This window comes from Crocodylus siamensis, chromosome 2 (assembly GCF_052110815.1).
Source record: "Crocodylus siamensis isolate JL-2025a chromosome 2, ASM5211081v1, whole genome shotgun sequence".
Classification (NCBI taxonomy): Eukaryota; Metazoa; Chordata; order Crocodylia; family Crocodylidae; genus Crocodylus; species Crocodylus siamensis.
This window is the reverse complement of record NC_143396.1, coordinates 219,224,151-219,238,231: the sequence shown is the minus strand read 5'-3', so window position 1 is coordinate 219,238,231 and position 14,081 is coordinate 219,224,151. Positions and strand designations below refer to the sequence as shown.

The 14,081-nt window shown below is 39.2% G+C and overlaps 1 protein-coding gene across 17 annotated transcripts in view; it reads left to right on the top strand.

Annotated features, from left to right (window-relative positions):
- PHF21A (PHD finger protein 21A) overlaps positions 1 to 14,081 on the top strand; it is a 240,794-nt gene that overhangs the window by 71,356 nt on the left and 155,357 nt on the right. For 10 of the 17 annotated variants that reach the window (XM_090033022.1, XM_090033024.1, XM_090033023.1 and 7 more), the window contains 2 exons: positions 1,990 to 2,022; positions 5,580 to 5,666. In XM_090033022.1, coding sequence (XP_089889148.1) covers positions 1,990 to 2,022; positions 5,580 to 5,666 — 120 coding nt within the window. The remainder of the gene's footprint in view (positions 1 to 1,989; positions 2,023 to 5,579; positions 5,667 to 14,081) is intronic. The other 7 variants (XM_090033037.1, XM_090033038.1, XM_090033036.1 and 4 more) reach the window with 1 other exon arrangement.

Here is a 14,081-nt window from a genome sequence, read left to right as displayed (position 1 = left end):
TTATTATTTTGTAGTAAGAAATTGTACATTAAGTATTTATTTCTATAATCACATAGTTCATATATAGCAAGCCAAAGTACGTAGCTTGCATTTAGAGGTTTTTAAATGTATTTTTTTTCTTCACCATAAATGATAAAAGAGAAAAAAAACGAAGACAAACCCAAAAACTTTTATTTTCATAAAATTTTTAAACTGGCTAACTACTGATTTTAAATAATTCTCATGTGGATAATTAGTCATCATTTATGAGTCCCCTTGGTGCAGTGAATTTAAAATAGATTTTCCTGTACTATTGTACATCTACTTTTTTGTTGGTCAAAAAGATCTTCCAGAAATAAGTACTGGACTGGACTAGCTGTTGGATACCATAAGTTCTCGTAAACTGAAAGATTCTCCTGGTGATGAGAGCAAGCTCTGTACTTCACTTTGACCTGGAATATTACTTGGGTAGTTCCTCACTTTCTGTGTCAAAGTACTTGTCATCATTTGTTAATTCAGGAATTAAAATGAGAGGTTTTAAAAGAAGCTGCATTTGGCTCCCCTCATAATAGACTAGGTTCATACTTAGTCTCCTGGGGGCTGAAGAATGGGGAGAAACTGGAGTATCACTTTTTTGCAAGACTGGAGAGAACAAAACAAATTTTAAACATCCCAAACCAAGCTTCTGTTTCTGTTCTACCTAACATTGAATTCTTGCCTACTGGGAGCGTGGAACAATGTTGTGATCACTGAACTTTTTTATTTGCTGAAGCTTAATGCTGTAGGAAGAGCAATTTATAGTCAAATTGACTTCAGGTTGCCCTATGACAAAACAATTTTTAGTTTCTACACACTTAAATTCATGCACGCACACAGATTTGTCTTGGCATATGTCCAGATTGCAAGCACTGAGGAACTGATATAAATGGGACAAGGATATAAACTTTGAAGATCACAGTTCCTCTGTTATCCATGCCCAAATTGTGGTGTGAAAAGACTTTTATATATAAAGTGTGTAAATTCTCTAAGCAACAGTAATTCACAATTCTTTTTTTTCTTCAAGCAGCATTCATTTGTGTGAAATTTAGAATACAGCAATTTACCTTACTTATGTTCTTGTAATTTTCCCTTGTTCTTATAATTTGGCCCCCCACCCTTCTTTTTTTCCTTTGCAATAAGGGGATAGGGAAGCAAGTATGGAATTTTAGTGTGCCCTTTTCAGATCCAGAGCTAAATTTTGCAATGTCACCACCAAAACAAAAAACGAGATTGTTGCATTGACCTTGTCTCTTCATTCTGGGGTTTTGGATTCCTTAGCAAAATCCTGGAAACTTTCTTCCAGCTTAGCTATACAGACAGTACCCTCCTACAGCTGCTTGAAGGAACTAAAAGGAGGAAGAGCAATGAATGGTAGCCATCTGTCTACTTCCCCTTGCATGTGGAGAGCATCTCTTCCACGATGATCTTAATCACTCTGGCTTGGGGGATAAAAGTGGCAAAGAAGCTTTAAACATGGTCTCTTATGTGGTACCAGCCAAGCTAATACACAGGCGATTCCATAGTACTTGAAATGTGCTGTGCTTGTTTTCGGATACAAAAACAAACTGCTTTTGTATCTGAAGTAGTTCTCTCTGTTCTATGTTCCCTGTGGCTGTGGGCAAAGAAGGCAGCAATTTTTGAGGACACACAGCTCTTAGGTTATCCAGCTGGCTTAAACTGTCCATCAAAAGAATCCTTTTTCAAGAACTGTTTTGAAAAGGAGAAACTGTAGTAGCATCCTTCAGCTAAGTGTAAAAGTTAATAGGCTGACTGTAGTATTAGTAGAGAGGTCTCCTTACATTAATTACCATATTTCTGTAAATTTGAAAAAAAAAATGACCTAATCCTGTTTGTTAAATAATAAATGACAGCATGCTCAGCTTCTAATGAAGACCATTGCACAAACTGCCTAAATAAATGGCTTTGATTGAGAACCTTATGATGTATCAATGCATCTTTCTTTCTCTCTAGAAACTGGTTGCCCAAATGAAGCAAGACCCACAGGTAAGGATGAAATTTGTTTTTACACTGCTTATTTTACTGTTAAAGTTAAGATGTAAGAACCGATATGATGCACCATGTCCAGTAAGTTGTATGTGACATTGGATGTTCACTCACTAAATACTACTCTTAGAGGTGGATGGTCCTGCTCTAACTCTCTTTATGTGATAAAATAAGCATTATAATTAGCGTTGGTTAGCTGAGGAATTAATAGTTGGTAAATGAGCATGTTGCCTCTATGGCTATGCCACCAGTGTTTAAATTGAACCTGTTTAGTAATAGCTGTGAGTTTGTCATGTTTTTGACCTGATTCATGATATGTTTTGGGAGTCTTGATGTGTAGTGAATACCTGTTTCACTTCATTACTATAACCATAATTGTTAGTACTTTAAACAAACAGGCCACTTATTGACAACAGGCTCAAGACTGTGCAAGCAAGGAGACCTGTTCCTATTCGAAGGAACTTGCCTGGATGGAATACAATCTTTACTAAGGGCCAACTTTTATTATCCTTTCCATGCCCAAATGATGCTGTGGATCCTGATTTGCATGCTTAATAGCTGCATAGATGCTTATGCATTCACATTGCATAGGTAATCGAATCACAAATTATATGTAAATGCCGTGGCTGGAGAACTGCCATTTTGGCTGCCTAAAAGGTATTAGAATTTGGCCCTAAGTAACCATAGGGGAATTCTATATTTGACATACAGGGTTTTTCATAAAAGCGTTCCAGGCATTGGTGTAGTATGTGGGAGGAAACTTGAGGTACAAGAACATGAAGTGAGGAGTTGTTTTTCATAGATATTAAAGGCACAAGAAGGTAAGATAACAAGAGTGGAAGGAATCATGTGTAACCTTGAAAGGTGACTAAGAAATCATTTAGGGAAAGCAAGTCAGTGCTTCATTTATTGGTAAAAACGTTTTCCCTTTGGTGCTTTAAATTATGGAATCTTTTTTGTGCTAGGTCTCAAAGTTGGGTCAAGTACTATATTTTCTTGAATATAAGATGACCTTCCCCCCCCCAGTAATTAGATTCTATATATGGAAAATTTGTAAATTTGTTATAATTTTCCAGGTATAGAATCAAATTATTGGTTTTGAATTTAATGGCTCAGAAGTCAGCTGTAGAATACAGCAGCCCCTGTACCATTTATTAAGGGACACCGTTATGATTAAGAGGCCCAAAAAGTTACCCTGTGTTAGAAAAATCACAAATTCTAAATTGTAATGTACCATATATACTCAAATGTAAGATTACCCTGAATATTAGACACCCCCTCAATAAATGTTCTATATATAAAACCTAATTATACATTTGTAATAACTTTCCATGTATAGTATCTAATTATTGGAAGTTAGCCTTGAATATGTCCTCCTCGCACTGAGAATTTTGGTTCTGGACTAGTACATGATAATAGTCCAGAACCAAAATTCTCATGATTTACCATATAGTTCATTGAGCTGAGCCACACCACAGTCAACAGCATTTCAAGACATGGTGATCCTACAGCTGAGAGTGTGTGTGTTCCTGGTTACCACTCTCTTATTCTTTCTCTCCCCCCTCCTTTATATCCAGGGGCCAAAAAAAACATGCGGGGGAAAAATCTGGCACAGAAAATGCTTGGGCAACATGCCCTTGCAGCGTGGAGAACACTGGACTGTGTGATTTATGTGGCACTGCAAATGTTTGCAGTGCCACATACTGCATGGCCACGCTCATCTGGATGAGCCTATACTGTTTTTTGGCAGCAGTTTAATGGTAGTGTATTTAGTGAGGTTTCCATGTATGTGAATATAAGAAGAGAGGCTTTTTTCCCCCATTTTGATTGTATTTAAATGAATACACTTACATTATCTTCTGTAGTGTTCATATCATCTGACTATGCTCAGTGCTTAGAAGGGTGAGAGGTTTCTGTTAAGAAACTCTTACCCATCTCAAAATAGCCACAAATGCTTCGGGTTAAGATTGAGAGGCATTTGCAGAGATGTCCAGAGGGCCCAATACAGGCAGAGCAAAGGAGGGCTTCAGCTCCAAATTTGGATTTGTTGGAGCTTTGTCATCCTAGGAGTACAGTAGCAGGTAAGGGAATGTAGATCAGGATTAGAATGCATTTCAAAGTTGTGTGAAAGGTATATTAAGCATGTTGTGTCTCTAGTGATATTAGAGCTTCATGTTTTAATACTTTTATATAGCACCATAGTTGTGCAGGGTGCTTTGTAGAGGGACAGTATGTAGGCCCCAGATCCAAGGATTTGGATTTAGGTAAAAGATCACATAAATAAAAATGAAGAAAGGGAGAATGTGTACATTTGCCAGTCTCCTCACAAAATGAGATTTTGCTCAATAAGCTTCTGAGATGGAATGCCTTTTACTTATAATAATTTTTTTTTTTTTTAGTAAACAAAAATTGAGTTGCTTGTCACATCTTGTACAGTGAGCTGTTTATGGCTCTCAAAAATCTTAGACTTGAGGAAAATGCCCTTGTAGGTTAAGTGCTAGCATTAGCAATGTGTTGTTAAGGCAGCTACAACCCTTCTAAATGTAGGCTAAAGCCCAATGAGAAATTGAGAGAGGATAAAATAGACACATTCCACTCTTCTTTGCATGTGTATGTTAGTTAACTATTAACGTATGTAGCCACTGATGTCCTATGCAGTCAAATGTCTGCTTTAAGGCTTGTGTGTAAGCAGCAGGGCTAAGTACAGACATTCACGAGGTTCAAAATGGCTGCCTGATTTAAACGTAGCTCGTCCTAGTACCAACCTTACACTTTTTTACAGATCCGGTGTCAGTGACTGGCAATCAGTATAAACCTGTAACTGAACAGAACTTCCATGCACACAGACTAGCTTAAAAATTGCAGAACCAGGTTTAAGATAAAGCTGTATATACGTTTAATCAGACTCATTCAGTTTTAGGTCAAACTGGTGCAATGGAGCTTCTGTCCACTTCCCCTGCATAGCCCTAAGCCTGGGAAAACCCAGCCACTGGCCTCAGCCCTGGGGTGCTCACACCTGGTCCTCTTCCACCCCATCTGTGGCTTGCAGCTCCCCCATCCCCTGGAGGACCCCTGAACCCCTCCAGATGGCAGGACCCCCAATGCCTTGGCTAGCTGACTTACTTGATATCAGGCAGCTGTTTTGAATTGATTTAATGTCCCCCTAATGCCCCCAAATGTCTGTACTTAGCTCAAATGTTGGACGGTGCTTTAGTTAGCACATTATGCATCCCATAGACAATACTAAAGTTTTCTTCTCTCATTGTATTTGGTTTGACATTTCAATGATAACTGTAACATAATTATTTTGTATATAGCACCTGTGGATGTTTTAATTAAGTCCTTTCAAATTGTTCTTCCTCTGAAATCTTTCTGACTACTAGAAAGATTTGCTAAAGATTGTTGTACCAAATTACTTTTGAATAAGGCTGTATTAGTCTTCTTGAAGAATCTGATTGGCTGTATGTCCAGAGGTGCTTTCTTATCTGTAGTATGTTATGCAAAGAGTCATCCTTCTACTATTCTGTGTTTTAACAAATGGAATATCTCTCTCACAGATATTTTTTCTTTCTAATCAGAACGCTGATTTGAAGAAACAGCTTCATGAACTCCAAGCCAAAATCACAGCTTTGAGTGAGAAACAGGTAGGGAAATGGGGATATATTTAACATCATGTTCTAAAGATATGTCTGCTCCCAGCTTCTAAGAGAGCTGCTAAATTTCTTTATGTGTGAAAATAAGTGTGGGCAGCTAGTTGTTTTGGATTTTGTTTGATTTCTCTAACAAAACAAAATACAGATGAATAAGTGGAGCTCATCAAACAGTCGACTGATAGAACCAGTCACCTATGTTGATGGAAAAATCTGATAATAAATCTGTGGTATTTAAACTATAAGTTTTTACCTTTAAATAAAACAGGTGGGATAAGACTGGGAATTTATCAGTGATATGATTTGGAGATGAGTTATTTGAGACTTGCTTGCTTGGTTTAAACCAATAAATCCTTATTTAGACAATGCTTAGTCTTTTACTCAGTATGACTTGAACAAGATTTTCTAATTTTTTTTCCTTCATATGTTTGAAGTCTGAGATCAGCCCAGCATATTTGGGGGATAACTGCTCAATAATTCTGAGGTTGCTTGTACAGCTGATCTTTAGTGGCCTTTTGTTCCCCATAGCTGACTACTATAATAAAGTTAGCTATTTGGTGGGGATTACTCCATAGGTGGATTTAAAGTAGCTATTGGTTGATAAATGATTACTCTACTGGACTTTCTATAGAAGTAGAAAACAATTCTAATGGATGACCCTTAAAAATGTAGGGTTCCCTGCAGTGGGAAAACAGATTTAAATACCTACTTCCATGAACTGTGTTCTTTCTAAAGGAGTCTGTTAACATTCATCTTGGAATTTGCTTACTGAAATGCTAAGCTGTGTTTTATCAGCTGGACAGTGAATCAAGGAGACTATAAAACAGTGGAGTTGGAAGATGAATTCAACTAAAGCTAAATGTTTCGTGTTTGTATTGGTATGCATCTCACGTGATGGTGGCTTGTTCTTTAAAATTTGGAACGATCCTCTGCATGTGGTTGTGTCTGAGCAGGCTCAGAAGGCCCTTGAAGGTTTCAGGGTTAGTTTTCCTGGATTTCAGAAGGTGAGTCTCTTTGACTGCCATTTTTTGTTTGCCCTAGTAGGGACAGATGGTGTGACATGGAGCTAAAAGGTGAGAACTTCAAAGTTGAGAAAAATGTCTCTTACAGTAACTATATAATTGCAATTTGAATGTATATAAAGTTACATCATAAAAGAACTAAACAAGCAATTAAACATAATTAACTTATTCTGAAATATGTTGTACATTTAGGTGGAAGGGGTGGCAGGTGAAAGGTGGGTTGTTTGAGGTAATGTTTGTGGGAAATTAAAGGAAAAGCTGCATCTTTGTTTAAAATAGCATCTTAAAGCACACAATAAAGAACTTTTTTTCCACTTATGATAAGGCATGAGTTTATTTTAATTTTTTTAATTAAATTGAATTTGTATAGTCTGCTGTTAGTGGTCCTGAGAAGGAAATGGTTAATATAAAATCTCAAATTGCTTTTATACTTTCCTACTTTTATAGTCATATGGTTGTAGTTATACAGTGAGTTCTCTGATCATCAGAATTTTAAAGCAGGACTTAAGCTGCTTTATCATCCCAGTTACGAGGCCAGTGAGCTGCTAGTACCCTAAAAGAGAACCCTTTTAAAAAAGAATAGCTGTTGTAATGAGGATTGCAGCACATTAGGATTAAGAGACTTTTCACACACAAGAGATTCATATGTATGTAGCTTTCTTTTTGCTGGCTATTTTCAGGAGTTTGCATGGGGAGCTGCAGTTTTTTGCAAAGCAAAGAGATGCATCCCATTTGGAGACTAAACACTCTGATTTCTGATGAAGGCTTTACTTTTGTTTTCACTGTTACTGTGTTTCTTTTCCTGTATACACCAAAAATAATTGCTTTTGGTTGGACACTAACTTCCAGATTAGTTCACTGAGCAAATGGGTGCATTTTCTGATACCTTTTGTATATTTCTATAATATTCCTCCATATAGTATGCTGTTAGATTTCCCTGGCTAACGGGTGTATTGCAGCATGTGCTTAGCTACAAGTTTGGGTTAGACTGAGTCAGCATGCTCAGCTTTTGCAAACCCTAGAATTAAGGGTTGAACTCTAATTGCCCACTACTACACAGGTTCATAGGGCAGTTTCTTTAAACTACAGTCCTAACTTCAGCTTCTAATTTGTGGACGGTTATCCACAGCTTTCATTTAATTCACTTTCCCTGAAGTGGGGAGTTTAAGGTTCTGACCTGCACATTGTCCCCTCAGTCATTCTGAGGGCAGATTGATACACTAGCGTTCAGAAAAAACAGAATATTTGGTGTTGTTGGAGTATCATAAACTAGGCTAGCATACTCCTTTTCTTCTTCTGTTGTTCTCTCCTGCTGAAGGTGCATGAGGGTTCTTAGTATGAGCACCAACTTTTAACAGCTTAGCTGAGGCTTTCAGTTGCTGTAGGGACTTCTCTCCTCTCCTATTCTGAAGTATTGTGGGAGTAGTGCTAATGTGCAGGAGTTTGCTGTCTGTCGCTGTAATGATTCATAGTGGCTCGGGCTTCTTGCTGAGCATTAATAATGAGAGCTCTGTTCAGAAGTTTGGGAAACTGAAGAAATCTGGCAATCTACAAGAAGGCAAGTAGGTTGTCATGTGTAGGCTTAAACTTAAAGAAATTTGTTAGCTGATGCAGAGTTAAAATGTACAGTAAAAAGCATGCCATATCCATACAGCTGTTGAAAATGTAAAAAGAGCAGTGAAAGCAAATGCTTTGATTTGTGTCACTTGAGGTATTTATGCAGAGTATGCTGCAGGTTGTATTGTACTGCATGAAAGGCAACTTTTTAAAAAGGTGGGGGGAAGGAAACTTTTGAACATATTTCATTTTAAAGTGGCAATAAACTTAAATCCTTTAAACAATTCTTTTCCTTTTACTAATAACCTTCAGTTTTTACATTCAGTGTTTTAATAATGTTTCTGTTCTTTTAGGACAGTAAAATAAGTGAACTCATTTTCACTTCTTTTTTTTTTAGGTTTGATGTCTGTACTTTATTGTTTAGAGTTGTAAATACTACAAGGGAAGGAGGTTTTTGTGGGGAGGGGACAAAAAGCCTAGTTTTTGAAACTAAGTGTTTTACTGTCAAGTATTAGCAGAAGCTGGTTATTTTAATATAAATTTGGGATCTAACTTCCCTTCTAAACATAATTATTTTTATTATATCTTGTGTTTTCATCACAGTTCAATTTTAAAAGTTGTTTTGTGTTATAAGAGAGAGATTTAAACTTTACCACGAAACAAAACTTTCAAGGGTGCTTAGTTGTGATTTCTGTTAACCCTGGTAGAGAATTGGTGGCCAGATCCCTGTTTTGAAAAATGTCTTTTAAAGTAAAAAGGTTTAGAATTAGTGATTTGAACCATCAGAAAAATCTAACAAAATAAATTTTGAAAACTGTAAAAATGAGTTACTATCCACTGCCCTGCCCTCTCAGTTGCATTCAAGTGGTACTACCCCGCCACTGATCTGCTGTCAATGAGCATATACAAGATGACTGCTTTCAGTTGCAAGGAATAGTTCATTTTTACTTCACTGAGTAGATGGGAAAGAATGAGTGGGCAGAAAATCTGTTGGCCAGCTTTGTAATATGGGTGGTTGTATGCCTCTGACATGTATAGTTGTATCATACCCATCTTTTTGTATCCTTCATTTTGTAATACAGGACTGTCCAACTTCTTAGCGGTTTGGAGATGCATCAACAGAGGCTGCACTGAGCAGGCAGGGCCCATCCTGTCCTCCCCCTCAAACTCTCCAGCTACAAACTCCCTTGGCATCAGGCAGGTGGGCACTGGGAGGGTGCCCCCTTCCCAACCACTATACCAGGCAAGTGGGTGGGAAACCCCACCTCTCTACCTCCTGGTGTGGTCTCTCCTGGCACCGCAGGTTGCGCTGCAACGTTCTGCCCTGTTGCCTTCAGAGAGGGGAGGGAGAGAGCCTGGAGATCTTGACTGCTGCACAGTTAGAGTAATGAGGGGATCTGCATGAGGAATCTGGGGGCTGCAAACTAAGCCCTCACAGGCGGTATGTGCCCTGTGGGCTGGCAGTTGAACATCACGGTTGTACTATATAGCAACTTCTCTGTGTAGATTACCTAGTCATCACTATTTACTTAAACCCAAATTCTTGGAAATGTCGGAACATTAATTCTGCCTCTGAATGCAACAGAAATAAAAGCTTTAAGGAATAGATTCTCCTGACGTAGTGTTAGTACTTCATGTAAATTTATTCTTTCTTACCTCTCAGGGAGGGAAATATTTCCCATAGGATGAATAGTGACCCAAGACCCAAAGGTTAAGTGACCTACCTGAAGTCCAAGGGAGACTGACAGTGAACAGTTTACCTCAGATGAATGTACAGGCTATAAGACTTGTTTGTTTGTCTTCCCTTCCAGAGCTTGAACATGCTGCTTTATGCCTGATGCACTATAATATATTTTTAAGTGTGCCTAGTTAACCAAAAAATATTGGCTTGCAGTGGCAGTACCAGTTTGGATTACCTGCTTTATAAGGACAAACAGTTGCTAAGCAAATTCGACAGTTCAAAAATACTAGTTGTTCTGCAGCACTGCTACATCATTCATGACTCTCTTGTTCTTGGCTCCCATGCATCTATTTATTACCGTGTCTGTGGTCTCTGGCTATTTATTTTCTTGTATTACTTTATTCCTTATTTCCGCATGTTCCAAAACCCCCATCTTGGCTAATTCTTCTGTATTGGGCATGCTCAACTCCTGGCCAATAGGTTTGATCCAGCCCCTGGTCCCATGTTGTTCAGCCATTGGAGCTCCTGATGGGCCCAAAATTTCAGTGGCAGAGGAGCAGTGGCACTTCTGCCTTGCTGCTAAATTTCTGGATGTGTGGGGAGCCCAGCAGGCTGGATAGCATGGGGCCCAGTCCTGGCATGGGGCTTGATCCTAATTGTGCAGGGTAGCATGGGATTCGATCCTAATGTGTGGAGACCAGCCAAGACCACATGGGGCCTGATCCAGGTGTGTGGGCCCAGTCTGGCTCATGAATCAGCCCCAGGCCTTTTATCCAGCCTGCAGTGCTGCAAGGTTGAGTGTCACTGTGCTAAATAAAAATGTAATATGGTCTCTACTAAATTTGCCAGCAGAAATCTCCTGCTGGGGCCCTAATACTTAAATAGGAACATGTTGGAGGATACTTTTTTCTCTAATTAAATGGCAGTGAAATTAAGTTATTCTTTCTTGTGTTGCACTTCACTGTATTTTCAGTGAACAGATGCAGAAGGAATTAAGGGTGTTTATATATGTGCTTTGGGAAGCGATTGGGGGTTGAGGATTAGGGGAAGGAGTGCTTTAATAAGAGAGGTTCTCAGAGCCACTCTAAATACAGGGCCTGGAGCGTCATGTGTATCAGCATCCCCACACCGAAAAATGGTGGTGATGGCACTTAAAGCTTATCTAACGAGCTTAATTTAAAGTGCCCCCACCACCATTTTTCAGCACGGGGATGCTGATGCACAGGATGCTGGAGTCTGCTGGAGTGCAGTAGCTGGAGCCTGATAATTACCATGCTCCAGTAGACTTAATTAATTGAGTCTGCCCAGAGCAGTTTTGATGCATATGTATAGACACCTGAGACTACATCTACATTAAGTGTCAAGAATCCTTTAACTTTTCTATCTTAAGTGCTGGAAATGGGCAGCCACGATCTCAGATGATAAATATCTTGGGTATCATGTATCATGCATGTATCATCCCTGTATAGAAGTCCTAAGGGCACTTTATATTTAAAAAGTACCACAAAGTAGTTGAATGATGCCAAGCTATGCATTTTTTTTCCTTCCCCACTGAAGAAAATTTGACAAGTTCTGCTGTGGAGAGAAGTTAAGACACCACAGAATTTCAGAACCCAGATAATAACAATGTAAAAGCAAAGCAGTCTGTCTGCTTGTTGTTCTAAAGACTGGAAAATTTACTTTCAGATAGTTCCTCTCCTGTGGTGCTTAGGGTTTAAAGAAACTCAAGGTGGCTCTTCTGTATGACTCAGATGTGTTCGTAACCCCCTCCAATCTTGCCCCTGAACTGCACAGAATGGGAAAGAGGTTGAAGATAGTAGGAGCTTATTCTTAATTTGGACCCTAAATAAACTATTTTTTTCAGAGCTTCCGAGCCCTTTGAAATACCACTGAAGACCATAGGAATCTCTGTTCAAAATCTCTTGAAAGATCAGACCGCTCCCTGTAAAAACTATATAAATCTTTCTTGGAGTATCCAAAAAAGTGGTCCCAAGCCTTGTCCACATGTACGTTAAAATAATTATTTTATTGGTATAGTAACAAATAGTTGTTATATTAGAAAAGAGTATGGGAGGAGGTGTGTGTGTGTGTGTGTGTGTTTAGTCGTCTGGGACTGCTGCTACTTCTACTGTCAAGCCCTGATCATTCCCACCTGACTAAAGAATATAAAGGGTAATGACATACCAGTTAATGTGTCATTTACAGTTGCACCTTTTTTCATTCTGCTTCACGAACACAGTACAGGCAGCATGAAAACTTCAGTTATGTATCTTCTGAGGTTTGATTTTTAATATAATACACACACACGTGCATACAGCAAAAATAATTTGGTTAAAACCTCTCTGGTGTTGCTACCATGCTTCTGTCTTTATAAGAGCTCAGCCTAGGCATCTCTATTTTTAGAGAGACTTCAACTTTCTTTATATCCTGGTGGACTGTGAGTTGCCGCCCTTAGTGAATCAAAAGACTCCTTTTAACAATTTTGCTGGCATGGTCGACACCTCTAGTAGGGTGGGGTTTATTGGCAAATCCTATCAAGTTGTTATGGTAGCTATTGCAGCCACTGAATAATACACTACCCTGGGAGTTCTTAAAAACCCTTCCCTCCCTGCTCCTCCCTACTCCTGTCCCAAAACTGGGGGGAAAATGCAATTTGAAGAAACTGGTTCCTTTTTAAGGTAAACCTTAAATAGAAACATCTACCAGTTGGGAGGGAAGAATAATCAGTAGTCAAATGCCAGTTGTTCATTTTAGCAAAGACATACCTGTAGCTCTAAGTTTTAAGGACCGGCTATTCAAGGAGGATGCTGGGAGAGGCTCTTATGAAAAGGATCTCTCTGATGTAGCTTTCAGTGGTAGTTAAAGAGTTGTTAAGAAAGATGCTTCTAGTAAGGATGGAGTAAAGTAACTAGTTGAAAGAATCCTTGGATTTCCAAAGTTGAATCCTGAATATGCTTTTGTGATTAAGGAGATAATGTTTAAAGCTTCTCAGTTTTTAATGTGAAGCCGCTATCTGTCTTTAAAACATGTAAGAGTTAGCTTTATGAAATATGCCTTGTGCTCTTTCATGACATGTGCCAGGGTCCCTGGGTAACATTCGAGAGTTCAGTGCCTGTTTGTTGCCCTTGCTAGACACCAACTTGGTAACTGACTTTTTCCTGGGAACTGCACCACCTCCTCCCACCTACTTTGTCTTCATACCATGTAGCAAGAGATGTTCCTGTCTATAGTTGATGCTACCCTTGAATCCTATCAGTCGTTGATGGAAAGTATTGTGTTACAAGTGTCTGCTTGGATCATGAGGCTGGTAAGCATAAGAAAAAAGCAGCAGAAAATACTGTTGGAACTTTTGAGCTCTTTACTTTTGATTACATTGAAGTTTTCTATACCACTTGTCACATTGAATGCTGATTTCTTCTTTCTCATGTGGAGGCTTTGTAGATCCTACACTGAGAAGGATCAGAATGAATAATGCTTGGACCCACATAGGCTTCATCTACATGTTACACTTCAGGTGTGATTAACCAGTTAATCATGTCTTAGGCAGTCACCTGGCCACATGTTCAATCAGTGAATGGTATGATAAAAAGAGGAATAAGTTACAAAATTATTCCACCATATGTGTAATAGCTTTGTAGCTGCTTCCTATCATGCCATTAACAGTGTGTGGCCAGGGGCCCCTGTGGCTGGAAGCAGAGCTCCCAGTTTGGTTTGGAGGGTGGGGGGTAGTCCACATGTGCCCCTGAGCCTGGAAGTTTCCAGCTGATAGCTCCTATTGGTGGGGCCCCTAAGCTGGAGGGTTCATCGCAGCAACTGTAGTCTCCCAGCCATGGGACTGTGGGGAGTGGGGATTCTTCCATCCTAAGGACAGGAGTTTGCACTTGTCCTTATTGAACCTTATCAGATTTCTTTTGGTTTAATCCTCTGATTTCTCTAGGTTTCTGAACCGTAGCTCTACATTCCAGTGTATCCACTACTCCCCTCAGCTTGATGTCATCTGCAAACTTGCTGAGGGTGCACTCCATCCTATCTTCCAAGTTGTTGATGAAGATATTGAACAAAACTGGCCCAAGGACTGACCTCTGGAGCACTCCGTTTGATACTGGCTGCCAACCAGACATCAAGCCATTGACTACTACACTCTGCACC